The sequence below is a fragment of the Antechinus flavipes genome, chromosome 2 (assembly GCF_016432865.1).
Source record: "Antechinus flavipes isolate AdamAnt ecotype Samford, QLD, Australia chromosome 2, AdamAnt_v2, whole genome shotgun sequence".
NCBI classification, from domain to species: Eukaryota; Metazoa; Chordata; class Mammalia; order Dasyuromorphia; family Dasyuridae; genus Antechinus; species Antechinus flavipes.
In genome coordinates, this window is record NC_067399.1 from 505,022,159 (window position 1) to 505,036,377 (window position 14,219).

Below are 14,219 nucleotides of genomic sequence, written 5' to 3' on the forward strand. Positions count from 1 at the left end.
TAAAAATGTTTTCTCAGTTTATTGCTTCCCTTCTAATATTGTCCATATTAGTTTTGTTTGTACAAAAGCTTTTTAACTTAATAATTATCAAAATTTTCTATTTTGTAATCAATAATGACCTCTAGTTCTTCTTTGGTCACAAATTCCTTCCTCCTCCACAAGTCTGAGAGGCAAACTATCCTATGTTCTTCTAATTTATTTGCTATCTCATTCTTTATGCCAAGATCATGAACTCATTTTGATCTTATCTTGGTGTACAGTGTTAAGTGTGGTTCAATGCCTAGTTTCTGCCATACTGATTCCCAATTTCCCCAGCATTTTTTGTCAAATAATGAATTCTTATCCCCACATCTCTGGGTTTGTCAAACACTAGATTGCTATAGTTATTGACTATTTTGTCCTGTGAACCTAACCTATTCCACTGATCAACTAATCTATTTCTTAGCCAATACCAAATGGTTTTGGTAACTGCTGCTTTATAATATAGTTTTAGATCAGATACAGTTAGGCCACCTTCATTTGATTTTTTTCATTAATTCCCTTGAAATTCTTGACCTTTTGTTCTTCCTATATAATTTAATCTTAAGCAAGAGGAATCTCTTCTCAATGTTGATTTTACTTCATTGATCCAAAGGTTGATTTTTTGCTTTAAGATTTGTATAATCTCCAGAAAATGGGAAATCCAAAATTTTTTTTTACATATATCAAGATTAGATGAGCATACCTGCCTACACATATCTTCTGCACATAGCTGGCACTAAACAATATTCTGTGTCTAAATTCAATAATATTCCACTTGTGCTTTTGGAAACATGTTGGAAATTTTTAGAAAATGTAACTTGAGACAAAGTGATTAATTTGCCCAAGCACTTCTTGTTACATTTTAATATAAATATAATATTTATACATAGTATACAATAACAAAGAGCTATTACCAGCACCAAGTAGAATGACCTGTATGAATTTCTTTATCTCACAAAACCAGGAACATCTTGTTGTTTGTTTCTGTTTTCTAAAGATTTTCTATTATAAGTATAGCTACATATATCAAAAATTATATGGCATTGTTAGATTTTCAGAAAAGCCTAAACTAAAATTCTAAATTGACTTCTTAAATTTTCTTTAAAAAAGTAAAAATTTGAGGACTTTTGGCCAAGAAAGCAGAGAGGAAACACATTTATTTAAGCTCCATCTTTGCTCTCAAAATACTTTATTTCATGACAAGGCCTCGGAATTAGTGCTTGACTGGAAAAAACCACCAATAATTACCAACAGAAGATATCCTCAAAATTTGCCAGAAAAGGTCTGTTTTTGCTCACAGGTGGGGATGGTTAGATCGGGCGTAGACTGAAAGCAGGCAGCAACAGCACAGCAGACAGAATATGAAGCTGACTGAGGGGGTGGGGTGTGATCGCAGCCGTTTGTGTGGAAAGAACTTTACCACGGTGTGGTTACTTTGCTCTGGCAGCAAGCCAGTAGATCAGCAGAGAAGCTATAAACACAGTGGGTAAAGACTGTAACTCCAAAAATCTAGGGTCTCTCAGGACTTGGCCACACCTACCTGGAGTGTCTCAGCATGTTCTCAGAGTCTCAGAGCGCAGACACAGCGCAGCCATTGCTGTCCTGCTAGTGCCTCACTGCTGCCCCACCCCACAGTCTGTAGAGAAAGCTCTGTAACATCCACCCCTCCCCCCAAAAAAAAGCAGACTGCATTTGTTTTTTTTCTTGTTGTTATTGTTAGTTTTTTTTCTTTGATTCTTCTTTGACAAGATGAGCAAAAAATTTAAATGGGCTCTAACTATTGATAGCTTCTACGTGGATAGAGAGCAGACTTTAAACCCTGAGGAGACTAAAAACAGACTGTCTCCAGATGAATCCCCAAAGGGGGATATGATCTGGTCCCCAACACACAAGACTCTCATAGAAGAAATAAAAGGCTCTTACGAGAGAGTGAGAAGAAAAATGGGAAAAGTAAAGGGAAGCTTGGCAAGAGAGTCTGCATAAGTCATCTCACTCATTTAAAGATAGAGTGGCTAAAGAAATCAAATCCTTGAAAAACAGAATTAGTGAATTGGAAAAGGTAAACAGCTCCAAGGAAAACAGAATTAATGAATTGGAAAAAGAAAATAGCTCTCAAAAAATAAAATTGGCGAAATGGAAAAAAATTCCATACAACAAAACAACTCACTTAAAAACTCAATTGGACATTCTCCCTGTGCAACAGGAGAACTGTTCGGTTCTGCAAATATGTATTGTATCTAGGATATACTGCAACATATTTAACATTTATAGGACTGCTTGCCATCTTGGGGGGGGGGGGGTGAAGGGAGGGAGGGAAAAAAAATCGAAACATAAGCGAGTGCAAGGGATAATGTTGTAAAAAATTACCCTGGCATGGATTTTGTCAATACAAAGTTATTATTAAATAAAATAAAATTTAAAATAAAAAAAAAAACTCAATTGGACAATTAGAAAAAGATGTAAAAAAGTGAAGAAAATAATTTATTAAAAATCAGAATTGAACAAATGGAATTGAATGACTTGAGGAGACACCAAATATCAGTCAAGCAAAACCCAAAAAATCAAACAATGGGGAAAAATGTCAAATACCTTCTTGGGAAAACAGACCTGGAAAATTGATCTAGGAGAGATAATCTGAGAATTATTGGACTTCCTGAAAAATATGATGAAAAAAAAAAGCCTGGACACTGTTTTCCAGGAAATTATGAAAGAGAATTGCCCAGATGTTATAGAAAGAGAAGGTAAAATAGACATTGAAAGAATTCATCGATCACCTACTGAAAGGGACTCTGAAGTCAAAACTCCAAGAAATATTGTGGCTAAATTCCAAAACTATCAGACCAAAGAAAAAATACTACAAGCTCCTATAAAAAAATCAATTCAAATATAGAGGAGCCACAATAAGGATTACTCAGGATCTAACAGTGTCTACATAAAGGATTGAAGGGCCTGGAATCTGATATTCTGAAAGTCTATGGTATGCAGTCAAAAATAACTTACCCAGCCAAAATGAGCATTTTTTCCAGAGAAGAAGATGGACATTCAATGAAATAGATGAATTTCATCTATTTCTGATGAAAAAAATGGAACTAAACAAAAAGTTTGATCTCCAACTATAGGACTCAAAAGAAACCTAAAAAGTAAAAAAAAAAAACCTTGGGAACTATATTTCTGTTATAAAGATATATAAAGAACACATGTATAATTTGTTCTAGAAACTAGAGGTGGAAAGAAAATTGTATCAGAAAAAGAGTAAAGTGGGGGTACTGCATCTCATAAAGAGGCAAAGGAAATCTATTATATCTGAGAAAGAATGGAGGAGGGATGAGTGTAGTGTGTATCTTACTCTCATCAGAATTGGCTTAAAGAGAAAAATATTAGAAATATTCGATTTATGGTGAAATTTCTCCCACCTCATTGAAAAGTGGGAGGGTAAAAGTGAAAAGGAAAGGAATAAGCTAAACTGAAGGGAATATAGAAATTGTGAGGAAAAGGGGCAAGATGGAGGAGGAACTCTAAAGTAGGGGGAGGGATATTAAAAAGGGAGGGCTGTGAGAAGCAAGAGCTGCTTACAAGTTAACACTGGGGAGGGGAATAAGGGGGAAGGAAAGGAGAAAAGCATAAGCAGGGGTTAACAAGCTGGCAAGTAATACAGAATTAGTCATTTTAACCATAAATGTGAATGGGGTAAACTCCCCATAAAGAGGAAGTGGTTAGCCGACTGGATTAAAAGCCAGAATTCTACAATATGTTGTTTACAGGAAACACACTTGAAGCAGGGCAATACATACAAAGTAAAGGTAAAAGGTTGAAGCAGAATCTACTATGCTTCAGGTAAAATAAAAAAAGCAGGGTATCCATCCTCATCTCAGATCAAGTAAGAGCAAAAATTGATATAATTAAAAGAGATAAGGAAGGGCACTATATCTTGCTAAAGGATAGCACAGATAATGAAGTAATATCAATATTAAACAAATATGCATCAAGTGGTGCAGCATTTAAATTCTTAAAAGAGAAATTAAGAGAGCTGCAAGAAGAAATAGACAGCAAAACTATAATAGTGAGAGATCTCAATCTTGTACTCTCAGAATTAGATAAATCAAACCACAAAATAAATAAGAAAGAAGTCAAAGAGGTAAATAGAATACTAGAAAAGTTAGATACGATAGATCTTTGGAGAAAACTAAATGAATACAGAAAGGAGTACACTTTCTTCTCAGCAGTTCATGGAACCTATACAAAAATTGACCATGTATTAGGATATAAAAACCTCAAACTCAAATGCAATAAGGCAGAAATAGTAAATGCATCCTTTTCAGATCACGATGCATTGAAAATTACATTCAATAAAAAGCCAGGGGAAAACAGAGCAAAAAATAATTGGAAACTAAATAATCTCATACTAAAGAATGATTAAATGAAACACCAAATCATAGACATAATTAATAACTTCACCCAAGAAAATGACAATAATGAGACATCATACCAAAATGTGTGGGATGTAGCCAAAGCGGTAATAAGGGGAAATTTTGTATCTCTAGAGGTCTACTTGCACAAAATAAAGAAAGAGAAGTTCAATGAATTGGGCTTGCAACTAAAATACTAGAAAAGGAACAAATTAAAACTCCCCAGTCAAACACTAAACTTGAAGTTCTAAAAATAAAAGGAGAGATGAATAAAATTGAAAGTAAAAAAAAAAAAAAAAAAAAAAACTATTGCATTAATTAATAAGACTGAGCATTGGTTTTATGAAAAAACTAACAAAATAGACAAACCTTAGTAAATCTGATTTAAAAAAGGAAAAAGGAAAATCAAATTGTTAGTCTTAAAAATGAAAAGGAAGAACTCGCCACTAATGATGGGAAAATTAGAGCAATAATTAGGTGTTACTTTGCCCAACTTTATGCCAATAAATTCGTTATCTTAAATGAAATGGAAGAATACCTTCAAAAATATAGCCTGCCCAGATTAACAGAGGAAGAAGTAAATTGGTTAAACAGTCCCATCTTAGAAAAAGAACTAGAACAAGCTATTAATCAACTCCCTAAGAAAAAATCCCCAGGACCAGATGGATTTACATGGGAATTCTACTGAACATTTAAAGAACAATGAACTCCAATGCTATATAAACTATTCGAAAAAAATAGGAATTGAAGGAGTCCTACCAAATTCCTTTTATGACATAGATATGGTACTGATACCTAAACCAGGTAGATTGAAAACAGAGAAAGAAAATTATAGACCAATCTCCCTAATGAATATTGATGCTAAAATCTTAAATAAAACATTAGCAAAAAGATTACAGAAAATCATCCCCAGGATAATATACTATAAACAAGTAGGATTTATACCAGGAATGCAGGCTGGTTCAATATTAGGAAAACTATTAGCATAATTGACTATATCAATAACCAAATTAACAAAAACCGTATAATCATCTTAATAGATGCAGAAAAAGCATTTGATAAAATCCAATATCCATTCCTAATAAAAACACTTGAGAGTATAGGAATAAATAGACTTTCCCTTAAAATAGTCAAGAGCATATATTTAAAACCATCAGTAAGCATCATATGCAATAGTGATAAACTAGAATCAATCCCAGTAAGATCAGGAGTGAAACAAGGTTGCCCACTATCACTATTATTATTCAATATTGTATTAGAAACACTAGCCTTGGCAATAAGTGTTGAGAAAGAGATTAAAGGAATTAGAGTAAGTAATGAGGAAATCAAATTATCAGTCTTTGCAGATGATATAATGGTATATTTAGAGAACCCCAGAGATTCTACTAAAAAGCTACTAGAAGTAATTCACAACTTTAGCAAAATTGCAGGATACAAAATAAATCCACATAAATCATCAGCATTTTTATACATCACCAACAAAATCCAACAGCAAGAGATACAAAGAGAAATTCCATTCAAAATAACTGTTGATAGCATAAAACATTTGGAAATCTATCTACCAAAGGAAAATCAGAAATTATATGAGCAAAATTACAAAACACTTTCCATACAAATAAAGTCAGATTTAAACAATTGGAAAAATATTAAGTGTGCTTATGTTGGAATCTTTACAAACTGCTAACTCATTAGAGTTGATGTTTTGGACCAGAATCTGAAACAAGGTACTAAGTATAACTAACTGATACAATGCTTGTGTTTATACCTTTACTCATTTAAATTCACAAGTATGGGAGATTCACAAAGTTAACTGTGTAGCTTTGTGAATTCACACCTCCCTTGAAGCTCTTAGGGCCAGAGAGCACTCGGGGAAGAAACTCATAATCTGTCTCTCTCGCATCCCACAATTCCTCTCTCTCATAAATAAGAAACAGACAGAGGCTCTTGGAGAGAGTTCAGCTGAAGATTGAGAAGGGAGCATCAGTTTAGTTGAGGAGAAGTACTCTCTCAGAGGCGCAACCAGATTCATCTTCATCTCACACCAATATGGTGGCTGGGCTCCTGCACTTCCCCCACTGAGACCAAGCTGGTCTGAAAGACTCGCCAGAAAACTAGCCGAGCCCCAAATGAAGGAGACAAGAGATTCATTCCATCTTTGTACTGGCTGGAGGCTGAAGAAAGCAGAGGCAGAAACAAAGGACAAAGCTGCAAGAGCTCTTGGAACCAAGCAGAGAGATAGGCCTCTAAGCTAACCCGGGCTATATTAGAGACAATAAAAGATCTGAACTTTTATCACCTGCATTTGGAGTAATTATTGATCTGAACTTAAACTAAGGCTGCCTCCAGAAAACCTCCCCTGAGAAACCTGCTCGCTCCCAGAGAGAACCATCATATTATTTTAAAGAAGAACAAGAACTCTAACACTCTTGGATAAGCTGAGCAAATATAATAAAGATGACAATACTCCCTAATCTCTTTATTTAGTACTATACCAATCAGACTCCCAAAAAACTATTTTAATGACCTAGAAAAAATAACAAAATTCATATGGAAGAACAAAAGGTCAAGAATTTCAAGGGAATTAATGGAAAAAAAAAATCAAATGAAAGTGACCTAGCTGTACCTGATCCAAAACTATATTACAAAGCAGCGGTCATCAAAACCATTTGGTATTGGCTAAGAAATAGACTAGTTGATCAGTGGAATAGGTTAGGTTCACGGGACAAAATAGTCAATAGTTATGGAAATCTAGTGTTTGACAAACCCAAAGATCCCAACTTTTGGGATAAGAATTCATTATTTGACAAAAACTGCTGGGAAAACTGGAAATCAGTATGGCAGAAATGAGGCATGGACCCACACTTAACACCGTATACCAAGATAAGATCAAAATGGGTCCATGATTTAGGCATAAAAAACAAGATTATAAATAAATTAGAGGAACATAGGATAGTTTACCTCTCAGACTTGTGGAGGAGAAAGGAATTTGTGACCAAAGAAGAACTAGAGGTCATTATTGATCACAAAATAGAAAATTTCAATTATATTAAGTTAAAAAGCTTTTGTACAAACAAAACTAATGCAGACAGGATTAGAAGGGAAGCAATAAAACTGGGAAAAAATTTTTACAGCTAAAGATAAAGGCCTCATCTCCAAAATATATCGAGAATTGACTCTAATTTATAAGAAATCAAGTCATTCTCCAATTGATAAATGGTCAAAGGATATGAACAGACAATTTTCAGATAAAGAAATTGAAACTATTTCTAGTTATATGAAAGGGTGTTCCAAATCACTATTGATCAGAGAAATGCAAATTAAGACAATTCTGAGATACTACTGCACACCTGTCAGATTGGCTAAGATGACAGGAAAAAATAATGATGAATGTTGGAGAGGATGTGGGAAAACTGGGACACTGATGCATTGATGGAGTTGTGAAAGGATCCAACCATTCTGGAGAGCAATCTGGAAGTATGGCCAAAAAGTTATCAAAGTGTGCATACCCTTTGATCCAGTAGCGTTACTACTGGGCTTATATCCTAAAGAGGTACTAAAGAAGGGAAAGGGACCTGTTTGTGCCAAAATATTTGTGGCAGCCTTTTTGTAGTGGCTAGAAACTGGAAAATGAATGGATGCCCATCAATTGGAGAATGGTTGGGTTAATTGTGGTATATGAATGTTACAGAATATTATTTTTCTGTAAGAAATGACCAGCAGGATGAATACAGAGAGGCTTGGAAAGACTTACATGAACTGATGTTGAGTGAAATGAGTAGAACCAAGAGACTTCAACAACAATACTGTATGAGGATGTATTCTGATGGAAGTGGATATCTTCAACAAAGAGAAGATCTAATTCAATTCCAATTGATCTATGATGGACAGAATCTGCTACACCCAGAGAAGGAACACTGGGAAATGTGTGTGAACTCTTTGCATTTTTTGTTTTTCTTCCCAGGTTATTTTTACCTTCTGAATCCGATTCTTCTTGTGCAACAAGAGAACTGTATGGTTCTGCACACATACATTGTATCTAGGATATACTGTGACATATTTAACATGTAAAAGACTGCCAGCCATCTAGGGGAGGGAGTGAAAGGAGGGAAGGGAAAAGTCGGAACAGAAGTGAGTGCAAGGGATAATGTTGTAAACAATTACCCATGCATATGTTCTTTCAATAAAAAATTATAAGACAGCTCTGAGATATCACTACACAACTGTCAGATTGGCTAAGATGACAGGAAAAAATAATGATGAATGTTGGAGGGGATGCGGGAAAATGGGGACACTGATGCATTGTTGGTGGAGTTGTGAATGAACCCAACCATTCTGGAGAGCAATCTGGAATTATGCCCAAAAAGTTATCAAAATGTGCATACCCTTTGATCCAGCAGTGTTTCTATTGGGCTTATACCCCAAAGAGATACTAAAAAAGGGAAAGGGACCTGTATGTGCCAAAATGTTTGTAGCAGCCCTGTTTGTAGTGGCTAGAAACTGGAAAATGAATGGATGCCCATCAATTGGAGAATGGCTGGGTAAATTGTGGTATATGAATGTTATGGAATATTGTTGCTCTGTAAGGAATGACCAGCAGGATGAATACAGAGAGACTTGGAGAGACCTACATGGACTGATGCTAAGTGAGATGAGCAGAACCAGGAGATCATTATACACTTCGACAACGATACTGTATGAGGACATATTTTGATGGAAGTGGATTTCTATGACAAAGAGACCTAACTGAGTTTCAATGGATAAATGATGGACAGAAACAGCTACACCCAAAGAAGGAACACTGGGAAACGAATGTGAACTATTTGCATTTTTGATTTTCTTCCCGAGTTATTTTTACCTTCTGAATCCAATTCTCCCTGTGCAACAGGAGAACTGTTCGGTTCTGCAAATATGTATTGTATCTAGGATATACTGCAACATATTTAACATTTATAGGACTGCTTGCCATCTTTGGGGGGGGGGGTGAAGGGAGGGAGGGGAAAAAAATCGAAACATAAGCGAGTGCAAGGGATAATGTTGTAAAAAATTACCCTGGCATGGATTCTGTCAATACAAAGTTATTATTAAATAAACTAAAATTAAAAAAAAATAAAATAAAATAAATAAAAAATTATATAAAAAAAAGAAACTATGCTATGTATCAGCAATATTATTCAATATTGTTTTAGACCAGTTAAAATACATAGACAGTATGAAATACTTATACCTGCTGAAATAGATATAGGAATTATATGAACATAAACATAAAATACTTTTTATACAAATAAACTCAGATCTAAATAATTGAATTGATATTTATTGTTAATGTAGGTAAAACCAATATAATTTTTTAAATAAGTACTTATGACTAACCTATTTATTCAATGTCATCCAAATTAAATAACTAAAGAAATTATTTTACTGAGTTAGAAAAAAATAATAGCAAAGTTCATATGGAAGAACAAAAGGTCAGGAACTTCAAAGAAAACAGGGGAAAAAGATGTAAAGAAAGTATATTCAGTAGTATCAGCCCTTAAACTATATCATAAGATGAACATTGTTAAAGGGTTAACTTTGATTGTTTTAAATAAAAATTTTCTTGTATAAATAAAATCTTTGCATCTAAGAAGAAAAATAATACAGAAAATTGATTTAAAAAAACAACTTTTGTAGACAATCTTTCCAATAAGATATGATTGGGTTGAAATAGAAAAATATGGAAAGACTTCCATCATCAAACAGATGATAGAAGGAAATTAGCATAGTATGGTCTTACATACATGTGTATGAATATTTGTGTATGTTTATAGATATCTGTGTGTGTGTGTGTGTGTGTGTGTGTGTGTATTTACACATATTTATCTTAGATGTAGCCTTCTTTAAAGGGAAGGGAGGGAAAAAATAAAGTAAAAAGTACACAGCAGAGAAAAAAAGAAAACCAACAAGGAAGCAACGACAAAAAAAGCTGGGCAGCTTTGAAACCAATATTTATTATATAGGTTTTCTTAAAAGGAAATTGTTTTTTTATATTGAATACTCTCTCATTGTACGTGGTAATTTTTTTTCTTTTCCTTATTTTGTATTTAAGTTTAAATTTTTTTAAATGACAAAAACCCCTGAAAATAAAATTCTTTAATAACAAAATTTAAATATATATGTATATGTATACACACACACATACACACACACAATTTAAATATATATATACATGTATATAAACACACACACACATACAATATAAGATTTCACTATTTCTATTATTCATGTTCTATGTCCCCTTGAGCATCTTAATTTGGAGTCTTGTCTGATGATAATTTAAAAAAAAAAGATACATAACAACCATATAATTTCTTTTTAATGGAAAGGAAAAAGCTGTCTCTGAAGAATGGGAAGGGAAGGAAGTTATTATTTGCTAAATGTCGACTATGTGGCATGCATTGAATAAAGCACTTTTACAAATGCAGTTATCCCTTCCTCATCGTGATGCCTCATCTAGGTTTTGATATATTGTGGGTCAGTGATACAAAAGAAAGTAAATTGAAATCTTTGGAGCATTTTGCAGAAGCTGCAGATTTGTCACATGAAGATCAGCAGATAATACAGAATATATGACAAAATACTTAATTCAAATTTTACAGTACTATAAACACCCCATAAAAGTAAAAAGAAAAAATTCAGGCTTCTTTTCTGATACAAAGGGAGGGACAAAGAATTTTATGTGGATTTTCCAGATTTAGGGGCTGGAGAAGTAAGGTTCACCTCTAATCCTAAAATATGGAAGATAAAACAGAAGATTTTTGATGACTAGTATTCATTTTTGTCTACAAAGTGAATATGTTTGAAACCTAACCTCACCAAAAAAGATGTGGCTTCGTTTTTGCTTCTTCACAAATATATTTTACATATAAATATTTATGCAACATGAATATATATTTAGATATATATGTACATATCCAACATACTATTTATTTCCTACCTGATCATAGATTTCTCTAACATAAAAATATCGACTGATAGAAATGCTGTAGTCCTGCAACACTTTCAGTATAGAAAATGGAAAACCATTTACTTCATTTACAAGGTCATTGTGAAAATTTTCATACCTGTTAAAAAAAACAACATGTAAATTATTTAAGGAGCATTTATACAGAATGGAGAAGAAAACATTTATATAAAATGGAGAAGCTAATATTGACATACATAAATCCAGGGAAAAATCAACTGTTGTGTTGTACTTAGAGCTATTTGATATATCTTGAAATCTTCCAGGTTTGGGTGATAAGAGTGTCTTAATAAGCTTGAAGTTAATTGATGAGAATAAATCTCTCATTTTCCCACAATCATATCCAAAGTTCAAGATTACTTAAGAACTTGTTATGATACTTGATCAACTATGCCAAGATATTCTGGATTGGGAAGTCAGTCAGTCAGTAAACATTGATTAAGCAACTACTGAGTGCAGGAATTATAATAAAGTCTGGTCATTCAAAGAAAGTTAAAATGTAGCCCCTGATCTGAAGAACCTTCCACTCTAATAGAGAAGACAAAATACAAGCAGCTATGTATAAAATTGTGTGTGTGTGTGTGTGTGTGTGTATGATATTGGAGATATTCTCAGAGAGAAAGCACTAGAATTAAGGGAGATTGGGAAAGCATCCTATAAAAAGTGAGATTTTAGCTGAGTCTTGGAGCCAAGGAAGCCAATAGGCAAAGAGAAGGAAGAAGAGCATTGCTTAGGTTTGCTGGATAATCAGTGAAAAAAATCTAGAATAGTTAGATGGTATGCTCTGTGCAATGAATAGCAAGGTGGCCACTGTAAACTTTGTTCTTTGACTAGGAAATGGGTTCAAGCTTGCAAAATGTTTTGGGACACCTGGCAGCATCTGTCTGTAATCCCAGGATTTTGGGGTCCCTTCCCAACTTCAACAATAGCACATAGAAATTGCTTTTTGTTCAGATTCTTTACAGAGTACTTTATCAATTCTACCCAGTCCTTGGTGTCTATTGTTTGCTTTAAGTTCTTGACTGGATTCCACATCTTCTTAGAGATCCATAACTATTATATCAATTCCCAACTTAGTCTTTGATCTTTGATCAGATCTTTGAGCTGATTGGACAGTCAGCTCCATAAAATCTTTCTCTATTAGGATACATACTTTTTGTACTTTCTTGTCTATGGCTAGTCAAGCCTCTATGATTCTATAATTTAATGAGCATCAAAGTGAATGAATCTTTCTCAGTAATATTAATCCAAATCTTAAACTGGTATCTCCATTCTAAGTCCCAAATACTATTGTATCAGAGGAGTAGCATTAATAATCTCCTCCCTTCACAGGATTGATGAACTCCCTATGGGGAATCCACTCAGACACCGGGTAGTTTAGAGTTCATTCACCAACCAATTCCAGTTCATTCTCAAACCAATGGAACCCAAAGTCCTTTGGGGAATGATCTCATCTTCTAAAACTACTTCTTGCTAAGAATGGGCATTGAGCTGGGTGTGTGTGTGTGTGTGTGTGTGTGTGTGTGTGTGAGAGAGAGAGAGAGAGAGAGAGAGAGAGAGACAGAGAGAGAGAGAGAAGGAGGAGGAAGGGAGAGAGAGAAAGGAGAGATAGCAAAGAGTAGAGTAGAACCCTCATAATTGGAAGGTGTGTTTATTTCTTCCCTGACAGTATTCTGTGACCTCTGGCAAGTCCTTTAACTTCCCTGAGAACTAGTGTCTATTCTCAAATGGAAAGATTTATACCTGTATTACTTCATAGGACTGTCATGAACCTCAAATGAGATAATGGATAGAAATCTTCCTCTTTTTAATAGTATATTTTTCTCCCTTACATGTTAAAAACAATTTTTAAACATTTTTTAAAGGTTTGAGTTCAAAATTCTATCCCTCTTTTCTCTTCCTTCTCCTCCCTGAGATGGTAAGCAATATGATATGTTACATATATGCTATCATATAAAACATTTTCATATTGATTATTTTGTACAAGAGGAGGAATCAAAGAAAAAAAAAGAAAGTAGTATTATAAGTCCTTTCTCTGGAAGTAGATGGGATGTTCATCATGGATCCTTTGGGATTGTCCTCGATCATTGTTGTGTTGAAAATAGCTAAGTCACTCATGGTTTTTCATCAAGCAATATTGCTGTTACTATATATAATGTTTTTCTGGTTCTGTTCACTTTACTTGGCATCAATTCATGTAAGAGTTTTCAAATTTTTCTGAAATCAATCTGATGCCATGACTAGTCAATTTTACCATTATAATATCTCTTACCTACACTTTGTTCTCTTCTCTGGCACTTTTGCCACCTTGGTATAGAGATTCATCAGCTCACATCTAGACTATTTCTATAGCTTGTTGGTTGGTCTCCCTGCCACAAACCTCTCTCTACTCAAGTCCATTCTCCTCAGTTGTCAAAGTGATTATCCTAAAACACGTGTGACCATGTCATTTTGCTCTTCAGTAAACTCCAGTGGCTCCCTATCACCTTCAGAATCAAATATAAAATAATCTGTTTGGCATTAAGAGTCCTCAATAGCCATGTCAAATTGCCAAAAAATATTTTATAAAGCTAGAAAAAAAATAACAAAAAATAAACACACCTTCCATTATAAGGGTTCTACTCTACTCTTTGCTGTCTCTCCTCTCTCTCCCTCCCTTCCTCCTTCTTCTCTCTCTCTCTCTCTCTCTCTCTCTCTCTCTCTCACACACACACACACACACACACACACACACACACAGCTCAATGCCCATTCTTAGCAAGAAGTAGTTTTAGAAGATGAGATCATTCCCC

At 34.2% G+C, this 14,219-nt stretch overlaps 1 protein-coding gene across 1 annotated transcript in view; it reads right to left on the bottom strand.

Annotated features, from left to right (window-relative positions):
* The window catches only part of CCDC180 (coiled-coil domain containing 180), a 131,603-nt gene that overhangs the window by 63,448 nt on the left and 53,936 nt on the right, over positions 1-14,219 (bottom strand). The window contains exon 16 of the mRNA XM_051980269.1: positions 11,401-11,527. Within this exon, the coding sequence (XP_051836229.1) occupies positions 11,401-11,527 (127 nt within the window). The remainder of the gene's footprint in view (positions 1-11,400; positions 11,528-14,219) is intronic.